The 14,398-nt window shown below is 47.4% G+C and overlaps 1 protein-coding gene across 2 annotated transcripts in view; it reads left to right on the top strand.

Moving 5' to 3' along the window:
- Positions 1-7,168, top strand: part of fbxo7 (F-box protein 7) — a 28,239-nt gene extending 21,071 nt beyond the window's left edge. For both annotated transcript variants that reach the window (XM_082978095.1, XM_082978096.1), the window contains exon 10: positions 4,353-7,168. In XM_082978095.1, coding sequence (XP_082834221.1) covers positions 4,353-4,670 — 318 coding nt within the window. In that variant the 3' untranslated portion in view covers positions 4,671-7,168. The remainder of the gene's footprint in view (positions 1-4,352) is intronic.
- The last annotated feature ends 7,230 nt before the right edge of the window (positions 7,169-14,398 follow it).

Raw genomic sequence — 14,398 nt, 5'->3', positions numbered from 1 at the left:
CTTAATAAAACCCCAGCTACAATCTGACGTTAATAAAACCCCCAGCTACAATCTGACGTTAATAAAACCCCAGCTACAATCTGACGTTAATAAAACCCCAGCTACAATCTGACGTTAATAATAAAACCCCAGCTACAATCTGACGTTAATAAAACCCCCAGCTACAATCTGACGTTAATAAAACCCCAGCTACAATCTGACGTTAATAATAAAACCCCAGCTACAATCTGACGTTAATAATAAAACCCCAGCTACAGTCTGACGTTAATAAAACCCCAGCTACAATCTGACGTTAATAAAACCCCAGCTACAATCTGACGTTAATAAAACCCCCAGCTACAATCTGACGTTAATAAAACCCCAGCTACAGTCTGACGTTAATAAAACCCCCAGCTACAATCTGACGTTAATAAAACCCCAGCTACAATCTGACGTTAATAAAACCCCAGCTACAATCTGACGTTAATAAAACCCCAGCTACAATCTGACGTTAATAAAACCCCAGCTACAGTCTGACGTTAATAAAACCCCAGCTACAATCTGACGTTAATAAAACCCCCAGCTACAGTCTGACGTTAATAAAACCCCAGCTACAATCTGACGTTAATAAAACCCCAGCTACAATCTGACGTTATTAATAAAACCCCAGCTACAATCTGACGTTAATAAAACCCCAGCTACAGTCTGACGTTAATAAAACCCCAGCTACAGTCTGACGTTAATAAAACCCCAGCTACAATCTGACGTTAATAAAACCCCAGCTACAATCTGACGTTAATAAAACCCCGGCTACAATCTGACGTTAATAAAACCCCGGCTACAATCTGACGTTAATAAAACCCCAGCTACAATCTGACGTTAATAAAACCCCCAGCTACAGTCTGACGTTAATAAAACCCCAGCTACAATCTGACGTTAATAAAACCCCAGCTACAATCTGACGTTATTAATAAAACCCCAGCTACAATCTGACGTTAATAAAACCCCAGCTACAGTCTGACGTTAATAAAACCCCAGCTACAGTCTGACGTTAATAAAACCCCAGCTACAATCTGTCGTTAATAAAACCCCAGCTACAATCTGACGTTAATAAAACCCCGGCTACAGTCTGACGTTAATAAAACCCCAGCTACAATCTGACGTTATTAATAAAACCCCAGCTACAATCTGACGTTAATAAAACCCCAGCTACAATCTGACGTTAATAAAACCCCAGCTACAATCTGACGTTATTAATAAAACCCCAGCTACAATCTGACGTTAATACAACCCCCAGCTACAATCTGACGTTAATAAAACCCCAGCTACAATCTGACGTTAATAAAACCCCAGCTACAATCTGACGTTAATAAAACCCCAGCTACAATCTGACGTTAATAAAACCCCAGCTACAATCTGACGTTAATAAAACCCCAGCTACAATCTGACGTTATTAAAACCCCAGCGACAGTCTGACGTTAATAAAACCCCAGCTACAATCTGACGTTAATAAAACCCCAGCTACAGTCTGACGTTAATAAAACCCCAGCCCGCGCCCCAGCTACAATCTGACGTTATTAAAACCCCAGCTACAATCTGACGTTATTAAAACCCCAGCTACAATCTGACGTTAATAAACCCCCAGCTACAATCTGACGTTATTAAAACCCCAGCTACAATCTGACGTTAATAAAACCCCAGCTACAATCTGACGTTAATAAAACCCCAGCTACAATCTGACGTTATTAAAACCCCAGCTACAATCTGACGTTAATAAAACCCCAGCTACAATCTGACGTTAATAAAACCCCAGCTACAATCTGACGTTAATAAAACCCCAGCTACAATCTGACGTTAATAAAACCCCAGCTACAATCTGACGTTAATAAACCCCCAGCTACAATCTGACGTTAATAAAACCCCCAGCTACAATCTGACGTTAATAAACCCCCAGCTACAATCTGACGTTAATAAAACCCCAGCTACAATCTGACGTTAATAAACCCCCAGCTACAATCTGACGTTAATAAAACCCCCAGCTACAGTCTGACGTTAATAAAACCCCCAGCTACAATCTGACGTTAATAAAACCCCAGCTACAATCTGACGTTAATAAAACCCCCAGCTACAGTCTGACGTTAATAAAACCCCCAGCTACAATCTGACGTTATTAATAAACCCCCCAGCTACAATCTGACGTTAATAAAACCCCAGCTACAATCTGACGTTAATAAAACCCCAGCTACAATCTGACGTTAATAAAACCCCAGCTACAATCTGAAGTTAATAAAACCCCAGCTACAATCTGACGTTAATAATAAAACCCCCAGCTACAATCTGACGTTATTAAAACCCCAGCTACAGTCTGACGTTAATAAAACCCCAGCTACAATCTGACGTTATTAATAAAACCCCAGCTACAATCTGACGTTAATAAAACCCCAGCTACAATCTGACGTTAATAAAACCCCAGCTACAATCTGACGTTATTAATAAAACCCCAGCTACAATCTGACGTTAATAAAACCCCAGCTACAGTCTGACGTTAATAAAACCCCCAGCTACAATCTGACGTTAATAAAACCCCGGCTACAATCTGACGTTATTAATAAAACCCCAGCTACAATCTGACGTTAATAAAACCCCAGCTACAATCTGACGTTAATAAAACCCCCAGCTACAATCTGACGTTAATAAAACCCCGGCTACAATCTGACCTTAATAAAACCCCAGCTACAATCTGACGTTAATAAAACCCCCAGCTACAATCTGACGTTAATAAAACCCCAGCTACAATCTGACGTTAATAAAACCCCAGCTACAATCTGACGTTAATAATAAAACCCCAGCTACAATCTGACGTTAATAAAACCCCCAGCTACAATCTGACGTTAATAAAACCCCAGCTACAATCTGACGTTAATAAAAACCCCAGCTACAATCTGACGTTAATAAAACCCCAGCTACAGTCTGACGTTAATAAAACCCCAGCTACAATCTGACGTTAATAAAACCCCAGCTACAATCTGACGTTAATAAAACCCCCAGCTACAATCTGACGTTAATAAAACCCCAGCTACAGTCTGACGTTAATAAAACCCCAGCTACAATCTGACGTTAATAAAACCCCAGCTACAATCTGACGTTAATAAAACCCCAGCTACAATCTGACGTTAATAAAACCCCAGCTACAATCTGACGTTAATAAAACCCCAGCTACAGTCTGACGTTAATAAAACCCCAGCTACAATCTGACGTTAATAAAACCCCCAGCTACAGTCTGACGTTAATAAAACCCCAGCTACAATCTGACGTTAATAAAACCCCAGCTACAATCTGACGTTATTAATAAAACCCCAGCTACAATCTGACGTTAATAAAACCCCAGCTACAGTCTGACGTTAATAAAACCCCAGCTACAATCTGACGTTAATAAAACCCCAGCTACAATCTGACGTTAATAAAACCCCCAGCTACAATCTGACGTTAATAAAACCCCAGCTACAATCTGACGTTAATAAAACCCCAGCTACAGTCTGACGTTAATAAAACCCCAGCTACAATCTGACGTTAATAAAACCCCAGCTACAATCTGACCTTAATAAAACCCCAGCTACAATCTGACGTTAATAAAACCCCAGCTACAATCTGACGTTAATAAAACCCCAGCTACAATCTGACGTTAATAAAACCCCAGCTACAATCTGACGTTAATAAAACCCCAGCTACAATCTGACGTTAATAAAACCCCAGCTACAATCTGACGTTAATAAAACCCCAGCTACAATCTGACGTTAATAAAACCCCAGCTACAATCTGACGTTAATAAAACCCCAGCTACAATCTGACGTTAATAAACCCCCAGCTACAATCTGACGTTAATAAAACCCCAGCTACAATCTGACGTTAATAAAAATATCTGTTCATATCAACTCAGCAATTGATGTTAACGACAACAAGTTATGAAATGACATGCTGCTGTAATCACTTCTGCGTCTCAAATGCCCCCCTATTCACTATGGGTTCTGGTCTAAAGTAGTGCACTATATAGGGAATAGGGCTCTGGTCTATAGTAGGACACTATATAGGGAATAGGGCTCTGGTCTATAGTAGTGCACTATATAGGGAATAGGGCTCTGGTCTAAAGTAGTGCACTATATAGGGAATAGGGCTCTGGTCTAAAGTAGTGCACTATATAGGGAATAGGGCTCTGGTCTATAGTAGTGCACTATATAGGGAATAGGGCCCTGGTCTATAGTAGTGCACTATATAGGGAATAGGGCTCTGGTCTATAGTAGTGCACTATATAGGGAATAGGGTTCAATTTGAGACTCAAGCCACTGTCTAACTCTCTGGTACCATTTTAATTTCAGCTCTACAAGAAGAAGTACAAGTGGAGGAGAGAGGCAGCCAGTTACCCCCGCCACATGCCCCGTTACCACCCTGTCCCCCCACCCCTCTACCCCCTCCACCCCCTTCCCAACAACCCCTTCCCCTTCTACCCGCCTGGCATCATCGGTGGGGAGTACGACCAGAGACCCGGCATCCCCGGTGGTATTCTGCCCCGCCCACGCTACGACCCTATTGGTCCGCTCCCAGGTCACGATCCCACAGCAGGAGGGCTGATTGGACGAAGGGGTCTGAGACCTGCTGGGAACCGGCCGGCTGACATCAGAAGAGGGTTCATATGACCCCCCCCCCCCCCCCCCACCCTGACCAGTGACCTCTAGTGGTGGTGTAGCAGTATGACCACCTCACAGAGAAGCTTAAATAAAACAGAGATGAACGCTAACCCCCATCCAGCCTGCTTATTATCACCCAAACCTCATCCAGGTGTTTTTTTTGTAAACCTTATCCCTGACCCCAAATCAGCTTTAATAGCTCATGTTCTTCTGTGTGTGTGTGTGTGTGTGTGTGTGTGTGTGTGTGTGTGTGTGTGTGTGTGTGTGTGTGTGTGTGTGTGTGTGTGTGTGTGTTAGTAAGTGATGAGGTAACCTCATACTGATCTGCTATCTTCATTAGATCGCTCTGTTGTTGCAGAGAATGTTGCTGCACAGCAGGAAATGCAAACTTCTAAAAAGTTTTCCTGTTGAGAAACCGGTCAAATTTAAAGATGGCGGATCTGTAGGGGTGCCTGGGGGGATTGAGGTAGCAGATCTGTAGGGGTGCCTGGGGGGATTGAGGTAGCAGATCTGTAGGGGTGCCTGGGGGGATTGAGGTAGCAGATCTGTAGGGGTGCCTGGGGGGATTGAGGTAGCAGATCTGTAGGGGTGCCTGGGGGGATTGAGGTAGCAGATCTGTAGGGGTGCCTGGGGGATTGAGGTAGCAGATCTGTAGGGGTGCCTGGGGGATTGAGGTAGAAGATCTGTAGGGGTGCCTGGGGGGATTGAGGTAGCAGATCTGTAGGGGTGCCTGGGGGGATTGAGGTAGCAGATCTGTAGGGGTACCTGGGGGATTGAGGTAGAAGATCTGTAGAGGTGCCTGGGGGGATTGAGGTAGCAGACCTGTAGGGGTGCCTGGGGGGATTGAGGTAGCAGATCTGTAGGGGTGCCTGGGGGGATTGAGGTAGCAGATCTGTAGGGGTGCCTGGGGGGGATTGAGGTAGCAGATCTGTAGGGGTGCCTGGGGGGATTGAGGTAGCAGATCTGTAGGGGTGCCTGGGGGGATTGAGGTAGCAGATCTGTAGGGGTGCCTGGGGGGATTGAGGTAGCAGATCTGTAGGGGTGCCTGGGGGGATTGAGGTAGAAGATCTGTAGGGGTGCCTGGGGGATTGAGGTAGGAGATCTGTAGGGGTGCCTGGGGGGATTGAGGTAGCAGATCTGTAGGGGTGCCTGGGGGGATTGAGGTAGAAGATCTGTAGGGGTGCCTGGGGGGATTGAGGTAGCAGATCTGTAGGGGTGCCTGGGGGATTGAGGTAGAAGATCTGTAGGGGTGCCTGGGGGGATTGAGGTAGCAGATCTGTAGGGGTGCCTGGGGGATTGAGGTAGCAGATCTGTAGGGGTGCCTGGGGGGATTGAGGTAGAAGATCTGTAGGGGTGCCTGGGGGATTGAGGTAGAAGATCTGTAGGGGTGCCTGGGGGATTGAGGTAGCAGATCTGTAGGGGTGCCTGGGGGGATTGAGGTAGCAGATCTGTAGGGGTGCCTGGGGGGGATTGAGGTAGCAGATCTGTAGGGGTGCCTGGGGGATTGAGGTAGTAGATCTGTAGGGGTGCCTGGGGGATTGAGGTAGCAGATCTGTAGGGGTGCCTGGGGGGATTGAGGTAGCAGATCTGTAGGGGTACCTGGGGGATTGAGGTAGCAGATCTGTAGGGGTGCCTGGGGGATTGAGGTAGCAGATCTGTAGGGGTGCCTGGGGGGGATTGAGGTAGCAGATCTGTAGGGGTGCCTGTGATATTGAGGTAGCAGATCTGTAGGGGTACCTGGGGGATTGAGGTAGAAGATCTGTAGGGGTGCCTGGGGGATTGAGGTGGCAGATCTGTAGGGGTGCCTGGGGGGGATTGAGGTAGCAGATCTGTAGGGGTGCCTGTGATATTGAGGTAGCAGATCTGTAGGGGTGCCTGGGGGATTGAGGTAGCAGATCTGTAGGGGTGCCTGGGGGGGATTGAGGTAGCAGATCTGTAGGGGTGCCTGGGGGATTGAGGTAGAAGATCTGTAGGGGTGCCTGGGGGATTGAGGTAGCAGATCTGTAGGGGTGCCTGGGGGATTGAGGTAGAAGATCTGTAGGGGTGCCTGGGGGGATTGAGGTAGCAACTCTGTAGGGGTGCCTGGGGGATTGAGGTAGAAGATCTGTAGGGGTGGTGCCTGGGGGGATTGAGGTAGCAGAACTGTAGGGGTGCCTGGGGGATGGAGGTAGCAGATCTGTAGGGGTGCCTGGGGGGATTGAGGTAGCAGATCTGTAGGGGTGCCTGGGGGGATTGAGGTGGCCGTTTCTATCTCCCACCATTCACTATGAAGACATTTTGTAGAGCACTTGTTTCCCCGCAGACTAAAAGCTTTAAATAAAATGATAAATGGGAATCGACTGGTTTTTAGCTGTGGTCATATTTGAGCCCTCAGTGTCTTTCTGAAAAACAGACTGTTCAGGGACGATTCAATAGTCATGTACACTGAACTAAAATATAAATCTCAACATGTACAAGTGTTGGTCTCTATGTTTCATGAGCTGAAATAAAAGATCCCAGAAATGTTCCATATGCACAAAAAAAAAACGTATTTCTCAAAAATGTTTGTGCACAACTTTGTTTACATCCTTGTTGGTGAGCGTTTCTCTTTTGCCAAGATAATCCATCCATCTGACAGGTGTGGCATATCAAGAAGCTGATTAAACAGCATGATCATTACACAGGTGCACCTTGTGCTGGGGGGACAATAAAACGCCACTCTAAAATGTGCAGTTTTGTCACAACAACACAATGCCACAGATGTCTCAAGTTTTGAGGGAGAATGCAATTGGCATGTTGACTACAGGAATGTCCACTAGAGCTGTTGGATGTTAATTTCTCTACCATAAGCCGCCTCCAAAGTCGTTTTTGAGAATTTGGAAGTAAGTACAACCGGCCTCACAACCGAAGACCACGTGCGCATGGCGTTGTGTTGATGAGCGGTTTGCTGATGTGAACAGAGTGGCCCCATGGTGGAGGTGGGGTTATGGTATGGGCCCCGTGGTGGAGGTGGGGTTATGGTTTGGGCCCCATGGTGGAGGTGGGGTTATGGTATGGGCCCCATGGTGGGGTTATGGTATGGGCCCCATGGTGGAGGTGGGGTTATGGTTTGGGCCCCATGGTGGAGGTGGGGTTATGGTTTGGGCCCCATGGTGGAGGTGGGGTTATGGTATGGGCCCAATGGTGGAGGTGGGGTTATGGTATGGGCCCCATGGTGGAGGTGGGGTTATGGTATGGGCCCCGTGGTGGCGGTGGGGTTATGGTATGGGCCCCATGGTGGAGGTGGGGTTATGGTATGGGCCCCATGGTGGAGGTGGGGTTATGGTATGGGCCCCATGGTGGAGGTGGGGTTATGGTATGGGCCCCATGGTGGAGGTGGGGTTATGGTATGGGCCCCATGGTGGAGGTGGGGTTATGGTATGGGCCCCATGGTGGAGGTGGGGTTATGGTTTGGGCCCCATGGTGGAGGTGGGGTTATGGTATGGGCCCCATGGTGGGGTTATGGTATGGGCCCCATGGTGGAGGTGGGGTTATGGTTTGGGCCCCATGGTGGAGGTGGGGTTATGGTTTGGGCCCCATGGTGGAGGTGGGGTTATGGTATGTGCCCCATGGTGGAGGTGGGGTTATGGTATGGGCCCCATGGTGGAGGTGGGGTTATGGTATGGGCCCCATGGTGGAGGTGGGGTTATGGTATGGGCCCCATGGTGGAGGTGGGGTTATGGTATGGGCCCCATGGTGGCGGTGGGGTTATGGTATGGGCCCCATGGTGGAGGTGGGGTTATGGTATGGGCCCCATGGTGGAGGTGGGGTTATGGTATGGGCCCCATGGTGGCGGTGGGGTTATGGTATGGGCCCCATGGTGGAGGTGGGGTTATGGTATGGGCCCCATGGTGGAGGTGGGGTTATGGTATGGGCCCCATGGTGGAGGTGGGGTTATGGTATGGGCCCCATGGTGGCGGTGGGGTTATGGTATGGGCCCCATGGTGGAGGTGGGGTTATGGTATGGGCCCCATGGTGGAGGTGGGGTTATGGTATGGGCCCCATGGTGGAGGTGGGGTTATGGTATGGGCCCCATTGTGGAGGTGGGGTTATGGTATGGGCCCCATGGTGGAGGTGGGGTTTATGGTATGGGCCCCGTTGTTGTGCCATTCACCCTCCTCCATCACCTCATGTTTCAGCATGATAATGCCGCAAGGATCTGTACACAATTCCTGGAAGCTGAAAATCTCCCAGTTCTTCTATGACCTGCATACTCACCAGACATGTCACCCCATTGAGCATGTTTGGGATGCTCTGGATCGACAGTGTACGACAGCTTGTTCCAGTTCCTGCCCAATATCCAGCAACTTCACACAGCCATCGAAGAGGAGGTGGGGACAACATCCAAACAGGACCACAATCAACAGCCTGATCAACTCTATGTGAAGGAGATGTGTTTCGCTGCATGAGACAAATGGTGGTCACACCCAGTGGCGGCATGACATTCAGGGCAGGTGGGGCAGAGCCCCGCATTTTTAGCAAAAATAAATAAATACAATTTGAGGGGGGGGGGCTTGCCTGTTTTGCATGATATTTTTGGCATTAATATGTGTCACATATCAGTTTGCAAACGATGTTAAAAGTAATATCATTGAGTTAATAAAGCCGCAAACAAACATGGTCTCTGTTGTCTTCTTGAGTAAAGCAGCTCCAAAATGCAGGTGTTTCAGCCCAGCTCAGTGCTTCCTGTGGTGGTGGGGCGAGCCAGCAGGAAATACGGAGCGTTGCGCCGTGATTGGCTAAGTGTTCTGTCACTCACGGGGACTTTACGTCACTGCCAAGTGTAGGAGAAGACCTTGAACATTCAAGCCCCTTGGGTGCTGCCATAGAGTTACATTAGAAGTGCCCCATCCAAGAACGCTCAAGGTCATCGGCCACAGATAAAAATGACGTCAAATCACGTTAAAATGTACAGTATAGCTTTGATTGGACTGATCATGTCAACTTCATACTTTCACAATCTTAGTTAGCATGCTAGCTAGCACTCATCATCATGAATCAAGTCGAAATTGAAGAGAAATTATAGATAAAACGTATCGGTGCTCATCGACCATAAACACATTACACAACAAGTTGGAAATCGCAAATTCAACTGAGTGGTTTGGAAGGAATCGGTGGCTGCGTGGTCCCAAATCTGGGATTTAAGGGGCTCTTTTTTTACAAGTTTAAAATGATAAACGTTTAACAGCCGTGCTGTCGACTCGGGATTGAAAATCCGGCCTCCAGTTGTTTTGAAAGCACCATAAATCTAGAGAATGCCAGACTTTGACGACAAAATTTGACCACGAACGACCGCTGCGCCACCTTCCTGTTCAAGTGAGCACAGCACATCAACGGTGAGTCCAAAAATGTCTTGTCTTTGCTGCTGCATAAGTGATGTTATATGCCGGGGAGATATGTATACTGTAGCTAAGGAAGTAATACTAAGTGTATGTTGTGTAGTAAGCTGTTAGTAGCCCATGTGCATCACCCTGATAATTTGGTCTATTTTACACTTCTTCATTCCGCCTACTGTTCTGACTGTTCTACCGTGGCATATTACCTGTTTTAGAGAAATGTAAATCATCTAATATTGTAAAGAGCTTTCATTGTCTGCTTATATGCCCCCTTTTATTTATCCTACGGTTCTGACTTGGTGTACAGGGAGAACACTGTAAGAATGGCCCATTTTCTGAATTCCGTCGCTGTACATTTCAAAAGTGCTAAACAAATAGTTATATTGACTAACGTTCCGTTCGTCCGTCCTAGCTCGCTCATTAATGTCTTAATCGAAATTATGGACTGCCTCTTATCCGCTCTTTGTCCCCATCTCCATTGTCAGTAGAACCCCCAATTATTTAAGCAAGTCATATGTTTTTAAAAATGGAAGTAAATGAGGCAGAAGGAACTGTTTGGCTGCCAGACAAGGCTCCGCTGAGAGCCAGGTGTTGCGGTGGTAAGGTGTAGGGACTCTGCAGATATCCAGGTGTAGCAGTGGTAAGGTGTTGGGACTCTGCTGATAACCAGGTGTAGCAGTGGTAAGGTGTTGGGACTCTGCTGATATCCAGGTGTAACAGTGGTAAGGTGTTGTGCTGATAACCAGGTGTATCAGTGGTAAGGTGTAGGGACTCTGCTGATAACCAGGTGTATCAGTGGTAAGGTGTTGTGCTGATAACCAGGTGTAGCAGTGGTAAGGTGTTGTGCTGATAACCAGGTGTAACAGTGGTAAGGTGTTGGGACTCTGCTGATAACCAGGTGTAGCAGTGGTAAGGTGTTGGGACTCTGCTGATAACCAGGTGTAACAGTGGTAAGGTGTTGTGCTGATAACCAGGTGTAGCAGTGGTAAGGTGTTGGGACTCTGCTGATAACCAGGTGTAACAGTGGTAAGGTGTTGTGCTGATAACCAGGTGTAGCAGTGGTAAGGTGTTGTGCTGATAACCAGGTGTAGCAGTGGTAAGGTGTTGTGCTGATAACCAGGTGTAGCAGTGGTAAGGTGTTGTGCTGATAACCAGGTGTAACAGTGGTAAGGTGTTGTGCTGATAACCAGGTGTAACAGTGGTAAGGTGTTGTGCTGATAACCAGGTGTAGCAGTGGTAAGGTGTTGTGCTGATAACCAGGTGTAACAGTGGTAAGGTGTTGTGCTGATAACCAGGTGTAACAGTGGTAAGGTGTTGTGCTGATATCCAGGTGTAGCAGTGGTAAGGTGTTGGGACTCTGCTGATAACCAGGTGTAACAGTGGTAAGGTGTTGTGCTGATAACCAGGTGTAGCAGTGGTAAGGTGTTGTGCTGATAACCAGGTGTAGCAGTGGTAAGGTGTTGTGCTGATAACCAGGTGTAGCAGTGGTAAGGTGTTGGGACTCTGCTGATAACCAGGTGTATCAGTGGTAAGGTGTTGTACTGATAACCAGGTGTAGCAGTGGTAAGGTGTTGTGCTGATAACCAGGTGTAACAGTGGTAAGGTGTTGTGCTGATAACCAGGTGTAGCAGTGGTAAGGTGTTGGGACTCTGCTGATAACCAGGTGTAACAGTGGTAAGGTGTTGGGACTCTGCTGATAACCAGGTGTAGCAGTGGTAAGGTGTTGTGCTGATAACCAGGTGTAACAGTGGTAAGGTGTTGTGCTGATAACCAGGTGTAGCAGTGGTAAGGTGTTGGGACTCTGCTGATAACCAGGTGTAGCAGTGGTAAGGTGTTGGGACTCTGCTGATAACCAGGTGTAGCAGTGGTAAGGTGTTGTGCTGATATCCAGGTGTAGCAGTGGTAAGGTGTTGTGCTGATAACCAGGTGTAGCAGTGGTAAGGTGTTGTGCTGATAACCAGGTGTAACAGTGGTAAGGTGTTGTGCTGATATCCAGGTGTAGCAGTGGTAAGGTGTTGGGACTCTGCTGATAACCAGGTGTAACAGTGGTAAGGTGTTGTGCTGATAACCAGGTGTAGCAGTGGTAAGGTGTTGTGCTGATAACCAGGTGTAGCAGTGGTAAGGTGTTGTGCTGATAACCAGGTGTAACAGTGGTAAGGTGTTGGGACTCTGCTGATAACCAGGTGTAGCAGTGGTAAGGTGTTGGGACTCTGCTGATAACCAGGTGTAGCAGTGGTAAGGTGTTGGGACTCTGCTGATAACCAGGTGTAACAGTGGTAAGGTGTTGGGACTCTGCTGATAACCAGGTGTAGCAGTGGTAAGGTGTTGGGACTCTGCTGATAACCAGGTGTAGCAGTGGTAAGGTGTTGGGACTCTGCTGATAACCAGGTGTAACAGTGGTAAGGTGTTGTGCTGATAACCAGGTGTAACAGTGGTAAGGTGTTGGGACTCTGCTGATAACCAGGTGTATCAGTGGTAAGGTGTTGGGACTCTGCTGATAACCAGGTGTAGCAGTGGTAAGGTGTTGTGCTGATAACCAGGTGTAGCAGTGGTAAGGTGTTGGGACTCTGCTGATAACCAGGTGTAACAGTGGTAAGGTGTTGTGCTGATAACCAGGTGTATCAGTGGTAAGGTGTTGGGACTCTGCTGATAACCAGGTGTAACAGTGGTAAGGTGTTGTGCTGATAACCAGGTGTATCAGTGGTAAGGTGTTGTGCTGATAACCAGGTGTAACAGTGGTAAGGTGTTGTGCTGATAACCAGGTGTAGCAGTGGTAAGGTGTTGTGCTGATAACCAGGTGTATCAGTGGTAAGGTGTTGTGCTGATAACCAGGTGTAGCAGTGGTAAGGTGTTGGGACTCTGCTGATAACCAGGTGTAGCAGTGGTAAGGTGTTGTGCTGATAACCAGGTGTATCAGTGGTAAGGTGTTGTGCTGATAACCAGGTGTAGCAGTGGTAAGGTGTTGTGCTGATAACCAGGTGTAACAGTGGTAAGGTGTTGGGACTCTGCTGATAACCAGGTGTAGCAGTGGTAAGGTGTTGTGCTGATAACCAGGTGTAGCAGTGGTAAGGTGTTGTGCTGATAACCAGGTGTAACAGTGGTAAGGTGTTGGGACTCTGCTGATAACCAGGTGTAGCAGTGGTAAGGTGTTGGGACTCTGCTGATATCCAGGTGTAGCAGTGGTAAGGTGTTGTGCTGATAACCAGGTGTAGCAGTGGTAAGGTGTTGTGCTGATAACCAGGTGTAGCAGTGGTAAGGTGTTGTGCTGATAACCAGGTGTAGCAGTGGTAAGGTGTTGGCAGTGGTAAGGTGTTGTGCTGATAACCAGGTGTAGCAGTGGTAAGGTGTTGTGCTGATAACCAGGTGTACAGTGGTAAGGTGTTGGGCTGCTACCAGGTGTATCAGTGGTAAGGTGTTGTGCTGATACCAGGTGTAGCAGGTGGTAAGGTGTTGTGCTGATGAACCAGGTGTAACAGTGGTAAGGTGTTGGGACTCTGCTGATAACCAGGTGTAGCAGTGGTAAGGTGTTGTGCTGATAACCAGGTGTAGCAGTGGTAAGGTGGTTGTGCTGATAACCAGGTGTAACAGTGCGTAAGGTGTTGGGACTCTGCTGATAACCAGGTGTAGCAGTGGTAAGGTGTTGGGACTCTGCTGATAACCAGGTGTAGCAGTGGTAAGGTGTTGGGACTCTGCTGATATCCAGGTGTAGCAGTGGTAAGGTGTTGTGCTGATAACCAGGTGTAGCAGTGGTAAGGTGTTGTGCTGATAACCAGGTGTAGCAGTGGTAAGGTGTTGTGCTGATAACCAGGTGTAGCAGTGGTAAGGTGTTGGGACTGCTGTAGGGACAGCTTTATGGAGGCCCTAACAGTTTGTGGGCACCGTTTGTAACCGTCATAGTAAATGTATTGTTTAGTGTTGTGTTGTGGCTTTGCTGGCATGCATCCCATTTTCTATTGATTATTTTGCCCCACCCTGATTTACATGCTAAAATCACCATTGGTCACACCAGACACTGACTGGTTTTCTGATCCACTCCCCTACCTATATTTTTTAAAGGTATCTGTGTCCAACAGATGCATATCTGTATTCCCAGTCATGTGAAATCCATAGATTAGGACCTAATGAATTTATTTAAATTGACCTGATTTCCTTAAATTAACTGTAACTCGGTAAAATCTTTTGAAATTGTTGCGTGTTGCATTTTTATATTTTAGTTCAGTATTATAAATGTTGCACAACCCCAACCAGTCCAGACTGACTGACGTTCAGATCTGTGCCAACTGCCAGGGTCAAGGTTCAGTAAGCCAGGTATTACATTCAGATCTGTGCCAACTGCCAGGGTCAAGGTTCAGTAAGCCAGGTATTACATTCAGATCTGTGCCA

This window comes from Salmo salar, chromosome 07, assembly GCF_965601325.2.
Source record: "Salmo salar chromosome 07, fSalSal1, whole genome shotgun sequence".
NCBI classification, from domain to species: Eukaryota; Metazoa; Chordata; class Actinopteri; order Salmoniformes; family Salmonidae; genus Salmo; species Salmo salar.
This window is presented reverse-complemented; position numbering and strand designations above follow the sequence as displayed.